The sequence below is a fragment of the Lithobates pipiens genome, unplaced genomic scaffold (assembly GCF_037356315.1).
Source record: "Lithobates pipiens isolate NorthernLeopardFrog02 unplaced genomic scaffold, aLitPip1_a1.2 Scaffold_27, whole genome shotgun sequence".
NCBI classification, from domain to species: domain Eukaryota; kingdom Metazoa; phylum Chordata; class Amphibia; order Anura; family Ranidae; genus Lithobates; species Lithobates pipiens.
Window position 1 is genome coordinate 43,312,025 of NW_027507788.1, and position 23,595 is coordinate 43,335,619.

The 23,595-nt window shown below is 43.2% G+C and overlaps 1 protein-coding gene across 1 annotated transcript in view; it reads right to left on the reverse strand.

Annotated features, from left to right (window-relative positions):
• The window catches only part of CXCR5 (C-X-C motif chemokine receptor 5), a 50,718-nt gene extending 33,054 nt beyond the window's left edge, over positions 1 to 17,664 (reverse strand). Inside the window, exons 1-3 of the mRNA XM_077456905.1 lie at positions 17,496 to 17,664; positions 4,829 to 4,855; positions 468 to 494 (exon numbers count right to left, since the gene is read on the reverse strand). Coding sequence (XP_077313031.1) covers positions 468 to 494; positions 4,829 to 4,855; positions 17,496 to 17,558 — 117 coding nt within the window. The 5' untranslated portion in view covers positions 17,559 to 17,664. The remainder of the gene's footprint in view (positions 1 to 467; positions 495 to 4,828; positions 4,856 to 17,495) is intronic.
• Between the last annotated feature and the right edge of the window lie 5,931 nt (positions 17,665 to 23,595).

A 23,595-nucleotide genomic window follows, 5' to 3' on the forward strand; every position in this document is an offset into this window, starting at 1 on the left:
TATCTTAATAAACATTACTTCTTTAAAAAAAATAAAAAAAATAAAAAGCCCTGTTTGCTACATTCTTGGTGTGTGTTTAATTAAAAAAAAAATCTTGTCTATAGTGTTGGCGCAGGCGCACTTTAAATGTTAGATTATTTTGGACACTGTTGGCTAAATCTTCCCAGACACACAAACACTTTATAGGTTATTGGTTTATTAGAAACAATCAAAGCTAGCAGAGTTTTCCATATAGTTTATTCAGCCACCAATTGTGTAAGATTTTTGCATTGAAATGATGCAAATTGTTATTATAAAAAGCTACTAGATCAATGTCCTAATTGATATATGGATACCTAAAACAATTATTTATTATGCTACTTTTTTACTTACTTGTAACATTTGGTTTTCATTACTTATTTGAGGTGACTTATGACAAACTAGTACAAACAAGTACATTACAGTTATTTTTTTCTGTGTATACTTACCAATGATGTGTTTTCAAAGAACTCATCCTAAAAAACAGAAAATTGATATGTTAGAGAAAGGATGCTCTATTTGATCTGTCTGTCTAAAAAAGTACAGAATTTATTATAAAAGTTCATACTGATGACTGATTGTCATGTCATCTGACCTGTTTGCATCCAAGACAATTTTTAAATTTTACACACAAATGTTTGAAATATAATTTCCTTACCTGTAATGATGCCACCCGCACCTTAACCGCTTGCCGGCCACCTCACGTCGGCAGAAGGCAAACTAACATACCTGTATGTGGCCCTATAAGAGGCAGCCAGAGACACGATCACCGCGAGGATACCCGCGATCGTCTCACGGGGAGGAAGAACGGGACGATGCAAATGTAAACAAGCATCTCCCCATTCTGCCTAGTGACAGTGTCACCGATCTCTGCTCCCTGTGATCGGAAGCAGAGATCAGTGACATGTCGCATGTAGCCATGCCCCCCCCCCCCAGTTAGAAACACTCCCCTTCACTGCCAGTGTAATTTACATAGCAATCAGTGCATTTGTATAGCACCGATTGCTGTATAAATGACAATGGTCTCAAAATGTGTGTCAAAAATGGGAGATGTGTCTGCCATAATGTCGCAGTCACGATAAAAATCACTGATCGGCGTAATTACTAGTAAAAATAAAAAAATTATTAATAAAATGAATAAAAATGCCATAAAACTATCCCCTATTTTATAAACGCTATAGCTTTTGTACAAACCAATCAATAAACGCTTATTGCGATTTTTCTTTTGCCAAAAATACGTAGAAGAATACTTATTGGCCTAAACTGAGGAAAAAAAATGTTTTTTTACATATTTTTGCAGGATATTTATGCATATATATTTATAGCATAATGTAAAAAAGAATGCGTTTTTTTCAAAATTGTCCCTCTTTTTTGTTTATAGCGCAAAAAAAAAAAAAAAGGCAGAGGTGATCAAATACCACCAAAAGAAAGCTTTATCTGTGGGAAAAAAAGGACGTCAATTGTGTTTGGGAGCCACGTTGCACGACTGCGCAATTGTCAGTTAAATCGACGCAGTGCCGAATCGCAAAAAGTGCTCTGGTTGGTCAGGAAGGGGGTAAATTCTTCCGGGGCTGAAGTGGATTTTATCTATATATATATATATATATATATATATATATATATATATATATATATATAAATTTTATTTTATCAATATTTTTTCCAGAAGCCTGCTAATGTCCTCCCTTTATACTGATGTAAATTTGCCTGATAGATTTATGTCACCTTGGGGAGTGATATACAATTCGCCAGGGAAGGCTTTCAGTAGACGACCATCCAGAACTATAATTTGTATGGGTACACTGGTACGGAGCAACATGTGGTACAGGATTATCTACCTGTGCCCGAAAATGGAAAAATGTCCCTCCTCTCTCTGACCAACCATCCAATCAAAGGAAGTTCAAATATCAACGTGAATGTATGCCTGCTAGATGTCCCAGGTGTCGCCAACTCAATTTGATTGGTTAAAGCTACAGTATCGAGGCCATTTACTATAAGCTACAGGCATCAGCACTGTTGATTCTGAAGGCCTCAAAGCATATTTTCTTTGACCATGGCAACACATGGTGGCTATCATGGCTGAAATATGATTGGATAAAAACTCTAGCATAAACATACACTACTAAAAGCAGCGAAACCAAGAGAAAATCTATGAAAGGAAGAGAATAGACTATTAGGAATAACACATTCATAAAAAAAAAAAATATATATATATATATATATATATATATATATATATATATATATATATATATATATATATATATATATATATATAAAATGTAGCACCCTTTAGTACGCTGGATGGGTGCAGGAGGACTAGCAGGGCCTGAAGCAGGGACATGTAGTCAGGGGAGGCAGGTGAGACAGAACAATAAAAACAAAAGAAAAGTTACGTGGAAATTTGTGTTCTACAATGTCAACTTTATACGTGTTTATTTGTTCTCATGATCAATAAAAATTATTTGAAAAACAAAAAAAAAATCATACAAACTTTGATGGTTGTAGTTCAGCGAACTTTGAGAGGTAGGTAGGCAAAATCCTACCCCAACACTGGTCAAAATTTGGGGCTCCTGGAGCCTATGGTTCCAGATATACAGGGCTCCTTGTGCAGCCTGTCAGAAGCTACATACAGAGCGGCCAGTTCAAATACAAGCTGGTACACTCTGACTGAGAGGATGAGCTCACGGTACCTCTGACTTCTTATCAGAGGCACTGTGCTCAATGGACAGCTTGGAGCCTTGGACCAATGGTAAAATGCTATTGGCCCCAGCTGTCCAATAAATGTGCTGCAGTGGAGGCTGTCCTCTGACTGCAGTGTCATAGAAGGGGGCATGTGTCTAAAAGACACATGCTCCCTTCCAGCCCAGCCCTCTTAACTAGAAGGAAAAAATATGTGTTTATGGGTATAAGATTTACCCACAATCCCATGTTTATCTCACACAGTTAAGAGGGAGAATGAGAATTTTCTACTGCTGAAAAAGTACTGTTTTAATCAAGCTAAATCATATATTATTATGCTATATGTTATAACATAATAATGTATTATTTATCTATTTACTGTGAAACTACTGGTTTGAAGTTATCGTTCTAAAGTTCACGGCGTATGTAACCTGTGTGTATCTGGCTCTGATACTAGCCAATGCCTCACCAGTCACTGACCTCACTGCACATCCCTGGTCTGAAGAGCTGGTACTGGGAGCAGGGCTGTCTTTAATATTGATTAGGCCCTGGGCAAAAATTCTCATGGGGCCCCCAACGCCAAAGCCCAACCCGCCCCCCCCCCCCCCCCCATGCAATTTCGCTCTCCGCCTGCTCTGAGATATACAATAAATAGCAGCTAGATTCAAAAACAGTTTACTGTATCAGATCAGGCATGAATGAAAGGATTCTACACCAAGCCCCAATGTAATGAGAAGATTTACACTGACCACCAATTTAACTGAGACATTTAGCCTGCGTTCACATTTGTGTTTCAGGAACGCATGCAAAATCTGCAGCTGCCCTTTAGCAGATACGCAGTAATGACATCAATTGTTAATGACACCCTCACACATCTGCTGACATGTGCCTCGGCACCATGTGATTTTAAAAAAGGGTTAGGGACCTTCTTCCGCATTTCTAGCACATAGAGCAGCCCATTGAAATTAATGGGCTGCCCCACACGCAACCTACATCTTTATCCACCCTGTCAGTACACCTTTGCATTATAAAACCCCTGCTAATGTCTGCACCCCAAACCTCCCCCATCCTCTCCACACCAACCCGCCACCCCCTTTAACTCTACCTGTCTACTGTGCTCATCTTTGGACCCACCTATTCGCTTGCCTTTGCAGAACAGGCAGATGTTAGGCTTAATGACCACAGTTGTAGGCAGGACTTTAAAGCATGCCCTTTTACCTCCCCAGTGGGCAGCATTCAGTATAGGTGATGGTGGATTTGACCTGGGGGGGGCATGATATACATATGAATGCCGACACTATTTACATGTAAACACAGGGTCTGCAGGCGAGTCATCTGTACACAACAATAGGGCAGAGCTGGGCAGCATTAGTAGCAGCATTTCACATTGAGATATTGGGACACGGCACAGGACTAAAACTTCAAGGAACAAGGGAATTTAAACCAGGATAGTTGGCAAGTATGTGGTAGCTGCTTTGGGCCCCACAACAATGACAGGGCCCAGGGCAGCTGCCTCTTTTGCCCTGCCTTAAAAACGGCCCTGACTGGGAGCAGTAGCCACATGTGGGACAGCTAGCACTAAGGACTACCTATATCTGCAACACCATAGGGGCACGTGGTCCTTGCCTGCAAAATACATTTTCTTTGGCTCTGGCTGAGCCAGTGTCAGACTCTTTATAACAGTGCTAGCTGTTCCTGGGAGTGATAGTCTCCAAGCAAGTGCATGTGCTGGCAGTGAAGGAGAAGAGGTTGTATATACCAGAGTGAATATAGTTCAGTCCCTGTATATTTCTTCAATCAAGCAGGCATTCCATATGCACCCTATCCCCATCCAAGTTCTATTCCCCTAATAAAACAAAAAACGAAATAAAGTACAAGGACTGTTTCTTGACTAAGTGTGTCTGGAAATTTGTGTGCCTGGCTGTGCAGGGTGGGAGACGGATCGCAATCACCAGCAACCCCTTTGGGGGTACCGCTACATATATTAAAACGTAAGTCAGTGATTCTGATTTGGGTAATGTTTAGGCCATGCCTTGCTGGCACTGACGTCCCACCACTGATACTTACCAATGCTATGTTTTCAAAGATGACACATACATTATAGTTATTATTTTATATGTATACTTACCAATGATGTGTTTTCCAAGAACTCATCCTAAAAAACAGAAAATTGATATGTTATAGAAAGGATGCTCCAGAGTTTATTACAAAAGTTCATACTAAAGAAAATATCATGTCATCTGACCTGTTTGCATCCAGGTAATTTTTTTTATTTTATACACACACAAGTTGAAATCTAATTTCCCACTGGAAAACTATGGGATACCTGTATTGCTGCCACCCCCCCAGCTTAATAAGATTGTATCATTATTTTTTCCCAGAAGCCTGCTAATGTCCTGTTAATGTTAAACCACTTTTCTTCTAAATTTAATGAGTGGCCATGAGTCTTGTTAAACTCCCTTCTGTGAAAACTTTTTATCCCTATTGTGGAGTCACCAGTATGGTATTTGTATATTATAATCATATCCTCTCTTAAGCATCTCTTCTACAGAGAGAATAAGTTCAGTGTTCACAGCCTTTCCTCATAACTATTATCCATCCTCCAGACCCTTTATTAGCTTTTTTTGCCCTTCTTTGTACTCGCTCCATTTCCAGTACATCCTTCCTGAGGACTGGTGCCCAGAACTGGACAGCATATTCTAGGTGCGGCCAGACCAGAGTCTTGTAGAGCGGGAGAATTATTGTTTTATCTCTGGAATGAATCCCCTTTTTAATGCATTCCAATATTCTGTTTGCTTTGTTAGCAGCAGCTTGGCATTGCATGCCATCATTTACTAGGACCCCAAGGTCCTTTTCCATCCTAGATTCCCCCAGAGGTTCTCCCCCCAGTGTATAGATTGCATTCATATTTTGGCCACCCAAATGCATTATTTTACATTTTTCTACATTAAACCTCATTTGCCATGTAGTTGCCAACCCCATTAATTTGTTCTGATCTTTTTGCAAGGTTTCCACATTCTGCGGAGAAGTTATTGCCCTGCTTAGCTTAGTATCGTCCAATGTGGCGTGACAACAGCAGACATCGGGACACAATAAATAAACTGGGACACACTGGGAGCAAGGCAAGAAACAACCTGGGACACAGTGGGAGTAAGGCTGGAAACAAGAGAACACACACTAGGATCAAGGCAAGAAACAACCTGGGACACATTGTGAGTAAGGCTGGAAACAAGAAAGCACACACTGGGAGCAAGGCAAGAAACAACCCGGGACACAGTGGGAGTAAGGCTAGAAACAAGAGAGCACACACTGGGAGCAAAGCAAGAAACAACCTGGGACATACTGGAAGCATGGAAAGAATCAACATAGCACACATTGGGAGCAAGGTTGGAAACAAGCGGGCACACACAGGCAACAAGGCAAGAAACAACCTGAGGCACACTGAAAGCAAGCAGGGCCACACGGGGAGCAAGAATGGTGGTGTGCTGGCAAATATTTACACTGCATCATGTATGTTCCAGTTTCTAGCTGGTGGTTGCCGCAGCCGCACTGTTTTAGAGCTTGTTCCAGGATTGTGTGCGATGGGAATACGGGTGGTTACCTGGAACCCAACTGAGACACAGTAGGAGCAAGGCTGAAAACAAGCTGGGACACACTTGGAGCAAGTCTTTAAAAAAGCTTGAAGAATTAGGAATGCTGGTGATCAGAAGAAGCACAGGAAACCACTTGATCACATAGGTGGGAGATCTGGCTGCTAGCATTGCTCAAACACAGAGCAATCCCCATGCTAGCCCTTTAAAACAGCGCCCCGCTGTGATTGGCTGGAAACATGTGGCTGCACACAGAGGGGAAAAACCCAGCACTGGAGCGTGAAACAGGTGCAGCAATACAAGAGGCGGCATTTCTGTACGCTCATTCATAATGACATCACTTTTCTACTAAATTACTATACCAAAGTGCCGTACCATCAATACTTCTTGTTGCAAGGTTACTTTAAACTGTTTATGGAATATATTTATGAATGACAACACAGAAAATACCCATTGTCTGCTCTGTCAGTCATGTAAAAATTAAAGAACAGAGAGTAAGCTCACGATTCTAGGCTTAGGAGTATGCGCAAGAAATAAGTAAGTAGTAAGTAATATTCCATTGGATCGGATTCTAGATAAATCTGACACTGCCAAGGCGATTTTGAAACAAGTACCTAAAAACAGCAGCAAAGTGGCACGTCTGTTACATTTTTATGATTTGATCGATGCCTGGCACGAGGCCCAGCCCTCCACTAGAGATTACACTCACTTTTCACAGGTGCACCATACATATTCTCAAATAGACCACATTCTTGTACACACTTCATTACTATTGTACATAACGTCAGTGAAAATATTGTCCGTCCTCTGGTCAGATCATTCTCCAATAAAGTTATTCGCTGATGATGCTAGCTAGAAAATTGGTACCCTGGGTGAATACCCCTACTTTACCTAAACTACGCCTATCTACTGGACACCCAACCCAAAATTCTGAACTGATTTTACAGGAATTCCATGAATTCTATTCTACGTTATACCATGCGCCTGTCCAGTTTTTTCGCAGGATAAGGCAGATGAATTTCTTTGAGATATCTCACTATCACAGCTTAAAACAAACCATGTCAAGCTTATGGATAAGGAGTTGGAATCTGAGATTAGAATGGCCATAAAAATCATGCATCCCTCTAAAGCTCCAGGCTCGGATGGCTTCTCTGGCCATTACTATAAGAAGTATTAGGAGATACTGACCCCCCATCAGTGCTCCTGTTTTAATGACTTAAGACGGGGTAATAGTATCCCAAAACACAAAAAAATGTGGCATACATTCACGTTATACCGAAACCGGGAAAAGTTCATGGAGTTTGTTCTAACAATTTCCTTGATAAATGTGGACTTAAAAATAATGACAAAGGAGCTAGCCCCAAGATCAAATTCCTTTATTTCACAATATTTTCACCTAGACCCGACGGGATTTGTCCCCAATCGCCAGGCATCCGACCAGACCAGGAGAATTATAGATATAATTTCAGCCATTCATTCTGATTGGGACTCCAACAGGGCATGCTGCTCTCTTTAGATATCCATAAAGCATTCAACTCCCTGTCATGGGACTATTTATTTCATGTTCTATCTCGATTCAGTCTTGGTCAAAAAAAAGTTATCGCTTCTCCAAGCATTATATAACACGCCCACTGCGTCCTTAATGCTTCAGGGGTATTCTATTACAGAGGAACTCGGCAGGGGTGCCCATTGCGATTTGTTTTAGCAATGGAACCACTTGCAATTAAAATCCAAAATTGTCCAGATGTTTGGGGAATAGAATGTGAGGATGTATAATGTATAATATTCATGGATGACATCTTGATGGTCATATCATCGCCCGTTACCTCCCTTCCCAACCTGTATGCAATACTTTAACCTTTTTCAGAAATCTCGGGTCCTACATTCAATCATGACAAATCTTGAGCACTAAATAGGTCACCACCAAGCAATTACAATATCAACCGAACACAGTCCTCTCCAAACAGGACGATATGGAGAATCGTCTCCGTAGATGCAACTTGCACTTTATGGGGCCCCCCGAGAGGTCTGAGGGAGTGGACCCCCCCACGTACCTGGAAAACCTGCTGATCAAGACTCATGGCAGGGAAGCATTCTCCTCCACGTTTGTGGTGGAGCGCACCCACCACCTGATTTATGTATCAAAAAGGGTAATGGTTGGGAATGGAAAGGAAATAAAAAAAAAAGGAAAGATAAGAAAGCTCCAGTCCATCGAATCAGCTGTACATTCTAATGAGACGTATTAGCCCTTGTACACACGGTCGGACATTCTGACGGAAAATGGCCGATCGGACCACGTTGTCGGATAATCCGACTGTGTGTGGGCTCCATCGGACTGTTTCCGTCAGAATATCCGACGGACAAAGTTTTAGAGCTGGGCTATAAAACTTTCCAACAACATGTCCAATTGTGTGTAGAGAATTCCGATCGGACAAAGTGCCACGCATGCTCAGATCAAATTCCTAGACCAAAGCTATTGGCTACTAGCCTGAACGTAGTCCCGTCGTAACGAAATAACGTCATCACGTTATGTACGATCGGATGTTCCGACAACTGTGTCTGACCGTGTGCAACACAAGTTTCGGACAAAATCCGTCAGACAAAATCCGACGGATTTTGTTGTCGGAATGTCCGACCATGTGTACAAGGGCTTAAACTAATATCATGGCACATAATACATTATAAATAAAATAAAATAGCGTGGAGACCTATTCTAATAAACTGCATGTGGTGAGATAAAATTCCATAAACATACAATTTCAAATTCAGGAATGATACACAGGAATATTAGGCAAAACACATTAATTGGCTGTGTAGAGGGATACATACAATATATATGTACATACACACACACACACATATACATATATATATATATATATATATATATATATATATATATATATATATATATACACACATTTTTTTACACACACACACACACGTGAGATAGGACAAAGTGTTTAAGGTGAATATCCAGAATGTTTCATTGCGGCATAGTTTCTGAAAACGTTTGACCCGAGAGTTGCAAGGTGAAATGAGATTCTATTACCCAGACTCTCAGGCCTTCTGTGGATTTGTTACGATGAGTAAGGAAGTGCCTGGGTACATTATGGTCCCCTTCTCCCTCCTCAATGAACCTCCTGTGTTCTCCAAATTGGGCCCTTACCATGCAAACAGTGCGGCCCACATAGAGGAGAAGATCACATAGGCAGGACAATCCATAAACCCCAAATTCAGTGGAACAGCTAAAAAAGCTTTTTATAGGGTAAGTCTTGCCTGAAGTGTCATTAAATGTCTTTTGGCAGTGCTGTACAAAATGACACATCTTGCATCTGATCTTTTTTGCATTGGAACATACATGTTAAATTGCAAAAAGAAACCAGAGAACTATAAGGGGTGGTAACAGAATGGGAAATCCTACTGGGGCAACAATGTTTTTAACGTTAAGGGCTCTTCTATACATTACCCTAGATCTAGCTGGCAGAATGGGCCCTAACTTGGGATCCTGCAGGATACCACAATGATGTTAAATGATTTTCTCCATCTTTTTATGTTTAAAATGATATTGGGTAATGAACTTGACTTCTGTGCTGGTTATGGAAGATGCAGAACTATTGTTTGAGGTTAGGGATAGGTAATCTTTAAAGGCTTGATTGACTAAATCAGGGTCATATACATTATCTATAAACCTATCTACAAGGATGTTCCCCTGGGGTAGGTAATCCCCATCTCGGGTGCAGTTTTTTCTTGGGTGGCAAAATTGGCCCTTAGGCTGGGTTCACACTGCTGCGGGGGGAGATCCGGATGTGATTCGCACAGCAAATCACATCCGATCTCCGTAGCACTGCGAGTTCAGCCATACAGATAGTATGGCTGAACTCGCAGCTGTCCCGCAGCAAACTCGCACAGGACCCTTTTTTGGGTCCGCAACGGAATCGGATCGCATGGGGGTTCACACCATGCGATCCGATTCCTGTGCGAGTCGGCAGATCGCACTGCGATATGCCGACGGATCTGGGGGTGTCATTAACATATCATTGACACTCCCAGCCGTCCGCATAGGGCAGTGTGAACTGCCGGCGGGAGGTGAGCGATGCGGGAAAACGCCGCGGATTCGCGGCGTTCCCGCATCGCAATAGTGTGAACCTAGCCTTAGGCTAGGTTCACACTATTGCGATGCGGGAACGCCGCGAATCCGCGGCGTTTTCCCGCATCGCTCACCTCCCGCCGGCAGTTCACACTGCCCTATGCGGACGGCTGGGGGTGTCAATGTTATGTTAATGACACCCCCAGATCCGTCGGCATATCGCAGTGCGATCTGCCGACTCGCACAGGAATCGGATCGCATGGTGTGAACCCCCATGCGATCCGATTCCGTTGCGGACCCAAAAAAGGGTCCTGTGCGAGTTTGCTGCGGGACAGCTGCGAGTTCAGCCATACTATCTGTATGGCTGAACTCGCAGTGCTACGGAGATCGGATGTGATTTGCTGTGCGAATCACATCCGGATCTCCCCCCGCAGCAGTGTGAACCCAGCCTTATGGATATTTTTTTTCCATTTGGGATGGTGACAGCTAACAAAATGGAGATAGGAGTCCCCGCAGGGGGCTTAAAATGGGTTTTAGATACAATGTGGCCTTCTGCATGGGATAAATCCAAATCCAAAAAGTTAAGAGATGTGGGGCTACATACGAGTAAAAAAAAAATACCCAAATGGTTATTGTTGCAGTATTGGACAAACGGGGAAATAGAGGAAAAGGGGCCATCCCATATGATGATCATGTCAACAATATATCTGCCCTAGTATATCATCTCCAGATGCATAACTTCTCCCATCAGCCCATGGTGAAATTAGCATAGCAAGGCGCAAAATAAATGCCAATGGCAGTGCCATGAATCTAGATATAGTACCCCCCCCCCAGGTGTTTGAAATAAATATGCTCCAAACTGATTTTCTACACTGTCCAGGACAAACTGGGCTTGTTTATGGTGAAGGTGAGGTTCTTTTGTTATAAAATGTAGTACTGGGGTGAGTCCATCCTCATGGGGGATTGATATATAGACTGACGTAACATCAAGGGATAACCAGGGCTCAAGTCCTGCGGGAACGCATGGGAACGGAGTTCCTGTACTTTTTCCACAACAGGAACTCAGTTCCCGTTAGCAGCTGCATCCTGCAAGACTTTGAAGTATGCAAGCTGTGTGGCAGGTGCTACACCAGCAGCTGCCGACACAGCTCGCAATAGTAAATGCCACACACCAGGGGTGGACTGACCATTCATGGATTGCCAGTAGGGGGCCCCATGACAGCTTCCTCATCAATCTACCTGTCAATCACAGCTAGTTGATGGGTAGATCAGGTCCCTGCTGCTAAGAGATTGTATTTAGTCAGACCTCTCGTGATGCGCTCCTCCCCACCGGCCCCTCCTGATTTTCTCTCTCCTCATTTCTCCCCCAGTCTCCTGCATACTTGCTCTGTGTGTCCCGCTGAATCCCCCCTCCTCTATCTTCAGTACCATATGATGAAAGAACCCAGAGGAAGAGCACAGCTATTCTGCTCACAGGACATGCAGGGAGAGAGGTGAGCTGAGGGAGGAACATGAGTTTGGGGTGGTAAGCTGAGCACAATACCTGGCAAAGTTTAATGCCAGGAGGGAAGTTCATGTGGAAATATGTGAAGGGTTGGAATAGCAGAGAGTGTGTGTGTTGGAGCCCTGCAGAGTTTGCAGCCCCCCAAGCTAACATACATCTCCTAAGCAGGAACACATCACTATCTCCCCAAGCATTCTGTCCAGATAATGTGCAGTTAATTTATGACCTTTCCTTTTAACCCTGTGTTATCCCAACTCTGTTCAATGAAAAGTGTAAACTCACCATATAAACACTCTATATACAAAATAACATTCCCCAATAAAGATCAGAACATGATGTTCATTTGCATGGAAGCACAGTTGAATGAATGCTGATTATTCAGAGAATTACCGTATTTATGTTTATTGAGGATTTTTTTTTTTTATGTACTGATAGTTAAGTTTCATACACACAATACGAAAATTGGATGAAAAATACTACTTTTGAAGTGTTCGTGTATATAAGCGTATCATTTTATTTTTTTGGGTGGGGGAGTGGATCTCGGATGGGAGTTCCCACATTTTTTTCCCCAGGACTTGACCCCTGGGGATAACCAAGTGTAGGAGTCCTCCTCACGTGTATTTAGAGAGAGCCTTCAACAAATGAGAGGAAACCCTGCACATAAGACGGTAAGGACTGGACTATAGGTTGAAGGAAGCAGTCAATAAACTGGGAAAGGCCACTAGTAAAGCTATCCATAGCAATAATGGATCTTCTGGGAGGACAGATGGAGTCTTTGTGCACCTTAAGTAGGTGGTAAAAGTAGGAGTGCTTGTACAATTCTTTGTAAAGTAATTGGTATTCTCCCAAATGAATGACCTTGTCATGGTAGGCTTGGTCAACTAGTGCCTTCAATTTGGACTTAAATGCATCAAGTTCTTTGTAGATGTTTTGGTCTTGCAATAATCTGCCTCTTTAAACTGGCCTATTTTGTATTACTATGCCCCCTCCCTTGTCTGTCTGATTATTAGGTCATTGTTTTGTGATATTCTGTCTAGTGCCTGTTTTTCTTTATGGGTCAAATTTTGATGTTTGTATTTGACAGAATGAGCAGAAGAGCATAGTTGTCTTAATTCTGCAAAAGTAACATGGTAATAGGCAGCTCTTAGCATGTGTGGGGTAAAATATGGCAGGAGGTTTCAAGTCTGTGTGTATAACTGAAGTGTATGAAATCAGTGCAAAAGAAGGATAACCCTCACAGGTCTGTTCAGTCTGGAGTTCCACTAGAATCTCTAAACACCCTCAAATCTTCTTCATTGTAGTCGCATTGGAGGAGAAGGATGCAGAGATGTCATAGTTCTGGGACGTTTTAAGATTAAAATATCACTTACGAGTGAATTTCTGGATAAAACTATTAAAGTCTTAAAAAAAAGCACAAAAGGGTTGGGAGAATTAGTTGGGGCAAATTATATTAAACCTTTTTTTTTATATAGACGTTTCCTCAGAGGACAGTATATGGGATGATAAATTAAATATTTTTTATTGTCTGTGGTATTTTCTTGTGATATATTCTGTTTGATTCCCACCTCGTCTACCTCTTCTCTTTGTTTTCTTTTTCTGGCCTTCTCCACTGGGTGGAGAGCTGGGATGTTCCCAAAAAAAAAATACAAAATTAGAACATATGAGGTTCTCTGTGGAAAGCGTGAGGGTATCCCCAAGATTAGCTGATGCAAAAAGATCTGGGATCTGTGAAAGTTCTGTACAGTGGCGCCTGTCCATAGGGGGCGCCCGGGCGCTGTCCCCCCAAGCTTTTGACAAAAAAATGAAAAACAAATTTAAAAAATGGTCACTTTAAGAGTGTCCGGGCACTGGACACACAGCGGTCTATGGGAAGCTTCCCAGCTTGCAATCAGCTGATTGCAAGCTGGGAAGCTAATCTGCCTGTGTTTAGGGCATGTGCAGGGCGCAAGCTGTGCGCCCGCACACACTCCTACTCGCCACTGATTTGCCCTGGCTCCTGTCTTGCTTTTTTATTGGCCGGGACCGGAGGGTGATTGGGCGGTGCTTTTTCGGCACTGCCGCGTCACTTCTAGTTTCCCAGCAGGCTCACTGATAGTGACTTGTGGAAAGCGGACTCCGGAGACTGACTGCAGCTATCCGGAAGTGGGGACCGAGACCCTTTGATGTGAGGCGGGGAGGATCACAGTGGCAGCGGATGGATGGACACAGAGCTGGCAGACAATGTTCCAGAGAGCACCAGGTGAGTGCGGGGATTGGAGAGGATTGCTGTATTTTCTCCCCCTCCCTACATGTCTCTCTCTCTCCCGGCATCATGCTTCCCCCACCTCCTCTGCAGAGCAGCAAACTGAGTGTGACTGCTCCACAGTGAGTACTGAGTCCTGCCGTGAGCCAGGCTCCCTCCCCACCAGCTCTGATCACTTTCACATTTCTCAGCTGCTACAGGGCTTCATGGAGGGGGGAGGGTGGGGCTGCTGAGTGTTGTTGTGTGTGGCAGTGACTGGCAGCTGTGGGGTTTCTTCACCCCACCTGCATCTCCCCCTTAACATCCCCCTGCCTGCATCTCCACCCTAAACATTCCCCCTGCCTGCATCTCCACCCTAAACATCCCCCCTGCCTGCATCTCCCCCTTAACACCCCCCTGCCTGCATATACACCCTAAATATCCCCCTGCCTGCATCTCCACCCTAAACATCCCCTCTGCCCGCATCTGCACCCTAAACATCCCCCCTGCCCGCATCTCCACCCTAAACATCCCCCTGCCCGTATCTCCCCCCTAAAAATCCCCCCTTCCTGCATCTCCACCCTAAACATCCCCCCTGCCTGCATCTCCCCCTAAACATCCCCCTGCCTGCATCTCCACCCTAAACACCCCCTGCCCGAATCTCCAAACTAAACACCCCCCGACTGCATCTCCACCCTAAACACCCCCAGACTGCATCTCCACCCTAAACACCCCCCGACTGCATATCCACCCTAAACATCCACCTGCCTGCATCTCAACCCTAAACATCCCCCTGTCTGCATCTCCACCCTAAACAACCCCCCGACTGCATCTCCACTCTAAACATCCCCCCTGCATGCATCTCCACCCTAAACATCCCCCTGCATGCATCTCCACCCTAAACATCCCCCCTGCGTGCATCTCCACCCTAAAGACCCCGACTGCAGCTCCACCCTAAACATCCCCCCTGCATGCATCTCCACCCTAAACATCCCCCCTGCATGCATCTCCACCCTAAACATGCCCCTGCATGCATCTCCACCCTAAACATCCCCCTGCATGCATCTCCACCCTAAACCTCCCACCTGCATCTCCACCCTAAACACCCCCCTGCCTGCATCTCCACCCTAAACATCCCCCCTGCCTGCATCTCCACCCTAAACACCCCCCCGCCTGCATCTCCACCCTAAACACCCCCCGCATGCATCTCCACCCTAAACATCTCCGCCTGCATTTCCACCCTAAACATCCCCCTGACTGCATCTCCACCCTAAACATCCCACCTGACTGAATGAGGGAGGGGTCCTGTGTAACAATGGGGGGTAGTTTTGAAGAAAGGGTCCTGTGTAATGATGAGGAGATGAGGAGAGGGATAGTGGTAGGGAGGATTGGATTTGTTTAACCATGGGAGGTATGTACTCTGTCCTGTGATGCTCGGGATGCATACTCTGTCCTGTGATGCTGGGGCTGTATACTCTGTCCAGTAATGCTGGGGCTGTATACTCTGTCCCGTGATGCTGGGGCTGTATACTCTGTCCCGTGATGCTGGGGCTGTATACTCTGTCCCATAATGCTGGGGCTGTATACTCTGTCCCATAATGCTGGGGCTCTATACTCTGTCCCGTGATGCTGGGGCTGTATACTCTGTCCCGTGATGCTGGGGCTGTATACTCTGTTCCGTGATGCTGGGGCTGTATACTCTGTGCCGTGATGCTGGGGCTGTATACTCTGTCCCGTGATGCTGGGGCTGTATACTCTGTCCCGTGATGCTGGGGCTGTATACTCTGTCCCGTGATGATGGGGCTGTATACTCTGTCCCGTGGTGCTGGGGTTGTATACTCTATCCCGTGGTGCTGGGGCTGTATACTCTGTCCCTTGGTGCTGGGGCTGTATACTCTGTCCCTTGGTGCTGGGGCTGTATACTCTGTCCCATGATGCTGGGGCTGTATATTCTGTCCCGTGATGCTGGGGCTGTATACTCTGTCCCGTGATGCTGGGGCTGTATACTCTGTCCCGTGGTGCTGGGGCTGTATACTCTGTCCCGTGGTGCTGGGGCTGTATACTCTGTCCCTTGGTGCTGGGGCTGTATACTCTGTCCCTTGGTGCTGGGGCTGTATACTCTGTCTCTTGGTCATGATGCTGTATACTCTGTCCCTTGGTGCTGGGGCTGTATACTCTGTCTCTTGGTCATGATGCTGTATACTCTGTCCCATGGTGCTGGGGCTGTATACTCTGTCACAGGGATTCCTATTAGAAGGTCTGATCTGACTGGAGGGGAAGCCAAGTGGAAGAATGGTTCCCACTGTCGCCTTCCTCATGTTTGTCAGTGTTTGAAAATGAAGAAGGGTCTCTGGGATTTCCAGAAATATTGAGGGGTGACAGGGGTTTATCTCACCACATGTGTTTCATTAGAATTTGTCCCTATACTACTTTATTTCATTTATAATTTATTAAGTACCTTGATACTATTTGAATACATCTCATTAGAGCGTACAGTTAATTAGATAGACTGGAGTTTTCCTATCTTTCCCTTTTTTATATTTATTTTTATTTCCTTTCTACTACCTGTCTTTCCATGCCCAACCATTACAGTTTGTCCTCCTCTTTTTCATACATATACACTAAATATATATATATATATATATATATATATATATATATGTATATGTATATATGTATATATATATATATATATATATACATACATTTTTAAACTATTAATACGCTTGATTTGGCACCTGCATCAACCCTGAGCTGCATGCAGCCTATGGAGGTGGAAGCAGATACAGCCGCATGTCAAAATTGGACAGCCATTAAGGTAAGATAAAAGCTGGTGCACACAGAATCTGGTGAAGGTGTGCATAGTAACAAATCAGCTTCTAACTTTAGCTTGTTTGATTAAGCTTTGACAGTAAAACCTAGAAGCTGATTTGTTACCATGTAAATCACCTCCACTGTCTACAACCTTCAACCAACAACTCACTGCCTCCCATTCCTTATGTGCCAGTTACCTGGCTCTGTACACCACTGGCTTGCCTTATTTTGCCTTTCATTTTCAACAATATATCTCCTACACCCTCTTCCATCTATCCCCATTAAAGGTCTGTCCAGCCCCAAGCAGCAAGCAATCTTGGGCTCCAATATGGCACAATATCCATTTGAAATGCAAAGCTTATGAGAATGCAGCATTTTCTCAGTTGCACTGAGAATCTGGGTCAGGGGCACTTTCATCACAGCCACAAGCAAAATCAATAACATCTGTTTTAATATAACTTAAATAGTTTAAAATTCATAATTAGAGAATTCTTTATCCTGATTGGAGCCCAGAGTTGTGCTTAGAATAGCACATAGTAAAAATACATTCTAAAAAGTATACTAAACATAACTTACAGCTTTGAAGCTCAAAGTGTTGTCGAACATTTCCAATATCTTCTCTATATTCTCTTCTGTCATACCGTAGAGCCAAATTCACAGATGGTTCTGACTGCACCTGTCAGTAAAGTACAATACAAAAAACAGACTCACAGCTTGCTGTTAACCAGATCCTACTGTAGGCAAATCAGGTAGCTGCAAAGATACTATCTGTGAATTTCTTACAAAGAAAGAAAAAATGAGTATAACATTCACCAGCATCCTGAATGAAACAACACTCATTGTCTAGTATCTGTTTATGCCTTCCTCCTTTTCCTTTTGCAATATTTTTTTATTGTTTTGCAAACATTTATGTGGACCAGAGGGCAGTAAGAAAGCAGTAAGTCACATTAAGTATTATATCTCAGAACATAAACATTATATGCACCAATTAGACCAGATAAAACAGATACAATGTTTCTAGAGAACTAACCACAGTGAAAAAGATAGTTCTTGACTTACATTTAATTTCCTTACATTAAAAATTTGGAGCATATAGCTCCATTAATCAATGACCAGGATACTGTACTGTGGTCCATCCCATATCATCAAATAGAGAACCTGTGATCCATTGCTACTGTAAGTAGCCAATTGGAATACAGGCAAATACTACAGAGTAAAAGAAAGGGAAAATAAGAGGAACTAGGGGTTCCACATCTTTTAAAATCTAGTGTTTTTGTCCTGAAGGATTCTAGCCAACTTCTCACACAAAATTATCTAAGAAATTTGTTCTTCATTTCAGCTATATGGATTACAAGATATTTTAATGCTTTCGCAATGGTAATTTTAGCCGCTAAGAAGATATAAAATACAAGAGCTTGGATATGTCTGGGGGTGTCCTCTACTGATTCATTCAGAAGAATCATTTTGGCAATTTTGGCAGTTTTTGGTACCGTTATATTAGTCCCTGAAAGAATCATAGTGAACATCCTAGTACAGAAACTCCCAACCTTGGGACAAGTTCACCAGGTGTGATATATAGTGCCATCCTGTCTACAGCCCCTGAAACAAAAAGGGGAAGCACTGGGATACATCTTAGCAAGTCTGGATGGAATCACTGCGAGAGGACTCTGTAATTTGCTTCTTTTAGTGTTAAGTATCCCTTGATATAGTATATCTTAGTTGTCCAGGGGGACCAATCTTTCCCACATACTTCCGTTCCTAAATCTGCTTCCAACGCCAATTTGTGACGTTACTTCTCTCATATTGAACAGTTGGTATAGTGCCGAGTTACCTTTCCTTGGACCTGCATACCGCATACATCTATTTTCAAATATAGTTCTTGTCGTAATATCCTCCAGGGATTGTTTGATTGAGCATAAGAAATAGAGAATTTGGTGCACAGGAAACACTTCAGAGGGGGGCATCTTAAGTGTTTGAAGGACATATTAGGGCAATCTGGATCCTTTGTGGGCTACAGAGTGTTCTATCCAATATAACCATTTATTTATAATGATTGGTGAAGGGTGAGGCCTGGAGAAAATTGCCAGTGAGTTCTGGATTAAATGCAGGATTGCATTTAATGCTTTACACACCCTATCTCAAAGATGTAAAAAAGTGCAATAAATTGGGGCATAATATAACCTTACAATTATTTGATGGTATTCACATAAGGAGATCTATTGGGTGTGGGACATCTGTTTGAGATTCCAGCTTGACCAAAGCCTGTCTATAATTGGTAGAACAAGCTGGATCAGTTGTGCTGCAATATATCAGGAGATGTGGGACTCCCAGACCTCCAGAAATTTTGGGAGCATATAAAGTCTTACAGGACACCCTACACCCCTTAGATCAGCATATACTTTTTAATATAGGAGTTTGATTTTTTTTTAAATGAGGACAGGGACCCTTGTCGAACATTGAGCAATATGAAAAAATGTGTAGGAATATTCTGGATAGTGTGGTATCGAATAGTTTCCAAAACTGTAATAGAGAATTTCTGTAATGAAAAGCGAAACATTATTTTGAAGGCACTTCATAGGGGCACCAATGACAAGAATACTTGGAATTTTTTAAACATTAAAGATCCTAAGATCCCAACATTCTATCTATGCCTTACCCAAAATACATAAATCAATGACATATAATATCAGCTGCGCAAGCCTTGTGGACAGCTACCTACATCCACATGTGACCTCCTTTTTTTCATATATAAAAGATACTATAGACCTTCTCAAAACTATTGAGGGTCTCCATCTTCCTAAGAATACATGGTTAGTGGCAATTGACATTGAATGTCTATACAATACCATCCCCCACACTAAAGGTATAAAAGTCATAGAAAATTATTTACGAGAAAGAGGACAATCAGCTCAGAATTACAATGAATTTGTTTTACAATTGCTTATGTTTATTCTTACCCGGAATGTCTTTGTGTTTGGCCCCTCCCACTACCTCCAGGTGCAGGGTGTTGCGATGGGGACACAATGTGCCCGTCCTATGCAAACCTGTACCTGGTGGGGTGGGAAAGGGAACTATTAAAGTGTGAGGCCTTTTCCGAACTTCTAATGCATATCATTTTTTGGTATCGATATATTGATGATGTGCTGCTATTTTGGTCAGGAACAAAGGATGAACTAATGCAATTCATGCATGCCATTTCCATTAATAAATATAATTTGAAATTCACAATGTATTGTGTTCAGCAAAAGATTAGTTTACTGGTGGGCTCTTCTGTATACAGAAAGCCTTCTGCAGGCAATACTATTTTGCAGGCTGATAGTTCACACTCAAAGCCTCTACTCAGAAGTATACCATATAGCCAATAAATGCACCTAAGGAGGATTTGTAGCCAGGAAGTTGATTACAACATAGGGAATAAAGTCATACATGCCTAAATAAAAGCACATAATAAAGTAAAAAAACAGGAAAAGAATTCCCTCATCTTCTCCAACAAATAAAAAAAAATCATCCCAATCAGTTAGAATAATAACTCAATACTCTAGACAACATACCGTATATACTCGAGTATAGGTCGACTCGAATATAAGCCGAGGCCCCTAATTTACCACAAAAAAACTGGGAAAACTTATTGACTCATGTATAAGCTGAAGATGAGACATGCAGCAGCTACTGTTACAGCTTAAAAGAGTGGAAAAGAGGGTCAACAATGCCCATCTGCAGCTGCATACCTCCCTGTGTACCTCCCTGTGTCCATTGCAGCCTACCTGTGTCCTGTGTATGCCTCCGTGTGCCAATCTGCAGCCTCTGTGTCCTTCTGCAGCCTCTGTGTCCTTCTGCAGCCTCTGTGTCCTGCTGCAGCTCCGTGTGGCATTTTGCACCGATCAGCATGTATCAGCATGTCATAAAAACATACGGCGGCCATTCCAGGATTCAAAAGCCGCACCTCTCCTCCTCGTCTGTGACAGACGGCGGCCATTCTACTGTTCAAAAGCCGCGCCTCCCTGTCTGTGATAGGCGGAACACTCAATTTCCCAGCATCCTCATCCATAGTATGAGGATGAGCGGATGTCCGTGATAGGCGGAACACTGACTGCTGGGAAATTGAGTGTTCCGCCTATCACAGACAGGGAGGCGCGGCTTTTGAACAGTGGAATGGCCGCCGTCTGTCTGCACGACACGCTGATCAGGTAGGCAGACGGCGGTGACTCGAGTATAAGCCGAGGGGGGCACTTTCAGCCTAAAAAAAGGGGCTTAAAATCTCGGCTTATACTCGAGTATATACAGTAAGCAAACTAGAAATATCATTAGTAAATTTTGGCCTCTGCTAGCAGCAGATTCCACCATTAGCAAATATATGAAACCACATCCAAAAATGACCTACAAATGAGCACCCTCTTTAAAGGGCCATTTAGTCAAAAGTAATTTCAACTCTTAAAAGGTATGAAGTATCTAGGTCTCAATGAGACTTTAAGTTTTTATGACTGAAACACACAGTTCCCAGAACACAGCGCGACCCATTACCCAGAAGACGCCGCGACGAAGACAGAAGACAGAAGATCTCCGCGGAGGAGGAAGAGGAAGATTAGGAGAAAGTGCCTAGCAACAGGCATTTCTGGTAGGTAAAAAAAAAAATTTTTTAAATTTTTTTTTTTATATATTTTTTTGTAATTTTTTATTTTTTTTTTGTTTTCAGGGTGGCCCTCCACTTTAAGCCGTCCAGCCCAGAAGATCTCTGCCTTCACCTTGGTCACATCTCTAGCGATGCTCTGCTTTGTCCCTGTTAAAGACTTGCTTGGTTGACATTCCTTCTGGCTCCAGATCTCTTTGTCGGTCTTGGAGAATAAGGCCATGGAGGAGTATGTTGCAGACGCACTCTCTTGAGGTTTTATCCACAAATCCTTGTCTCCTGCTGGTGCTGGTTTCTTCTTTGTGAAGAAGAATGGTGAACTGAGACCTTGCATTGATTATAGGGGTCTCAATCACGATTAAGAATGCCTATCCGAGTTATTTGACCACTTCAAAGGAGCAACGGTTTTCACGAAGCTTGATTTGAGAGGGGCATACAATCTCATGAGGATTAAGGATGGCAACGAGTGGAAAACTACGTTTAATACCAGAACAGGCCATTTTGAGTACCTCTTAATGCCTTTTGGCCTTTATAACACCCTGGCAGTTTTCCAGGAATTTATTAACGATTTCCTTCAAGATTTGTTGCAATTATGTGTGGTGGTTTATCTTGATGATATCCTCATAATTTACAAGTCCCTGGAGAGCCACCACACAGATATCTGTCGTGTGCTTCAGAAACTAAGAGAGAACTATCTCTATTGTAAATTAGAGAAGTGTGAATTCCGTCATGAACAGGTTAAATTCCTGGGTTATGTCATTTCCACTGCTGGTTTTTTCAATGGTCCCAGAGAAACTTTCAGCCTGACCAGTGGGTTTACGTCCTCTGCAGCGTTTTCTTGGTTTTGCCAATTATTATCGGAAGTTTATTCGTAACTTCTTGTCCCTTGTCAAGTCCCTGACTAATATGACCAGAAAGGACGGTAAGCCACAGAGTTGGTCTCCAGAGTCCATTAAGGCCTTTGAGAGTCTCAAAGCTGCCTTTGTTTCTGTTCCTGTATTGGCACATCCTGATCCTATGTTACTTTTTATCCTTGAGGTTGATGCTTTTGAAACTGGCGTTGACGCCCTTCTGTCTCAATGTCCTACCTCTGAGAGCGCTATGCATTCTTGTGGCTACTTTTCCCAAGAAATTGTCACCTGCGGAGTGCAATTATGAGATGGGTGACAGAGAGCTGTTGGTGATCATTTTTGCCCTGAAAGAATGGAGACATCTCCTCAAAGTTAGCACTGTGCCGGTTCTCATTCTTACTGACCATAAGAATCTCACATTCTTGTCTGAGACTAAATGCCTCTCTCCCAGAAGGGCAGGATTTGCTCTTTTCTTGTCTTCAACTACATTGCCTCATTCTAACCCGGTACTAAGAATGTAAGGGTTGACACTTTGTCACAACAATTTTCCTCCACTTCCAAGATGGAGTTGGTTCCGGTTCCTGTGATTACTCCGGATCGTATTCTGGCTACGGTTCTCACCAGTTTCATTTCTCCTTTGGGTGATAAAATTCTTGCTGCTCAGGTCCATACTCCTCCTGAGAAACCTTGTGACAGCTGCTTTGTCCCAGAGAGTCTCTGTACTGCTGTGCTCCAGACTTACCATTCTTCCAGGCTTCTGGTCACCTTGGGAAGAATCAACTCTTTTGGGTCTTTTCCCAACAATTCCGGTGGCCTAGTCTATGTGCTGATGTAACCGCCTTCATAGCTGCCTGTTCCGTGTATGCTCAGAGCAAGACTTCTTTCAGTGGGCCTCCTACAACCCATACCCAATGCAGGAAGGCCCTGGAGCCACCTGTCTATGGATTTCATTGTGGAGTTACCCAACTCCCAGGGCAACACAGTTATCCTTATGGTGGTTGACCGGTTCTCAAAAATGTCCCATTGTATTCCACTTAAGAAGTTGCCCACATCTAAGGAACTGGCTTCCATTTTTGCTTGGGAGATCTTTCACTTACATGGGCTACCCAAGGTGATTGTCTCAGACAGGGGTAGTCAGTTTGTGTCTCGGTTCTGGTGAGCCTTTTGTGCACAGTTGGGAATTCAGCTTGCTTTCTCC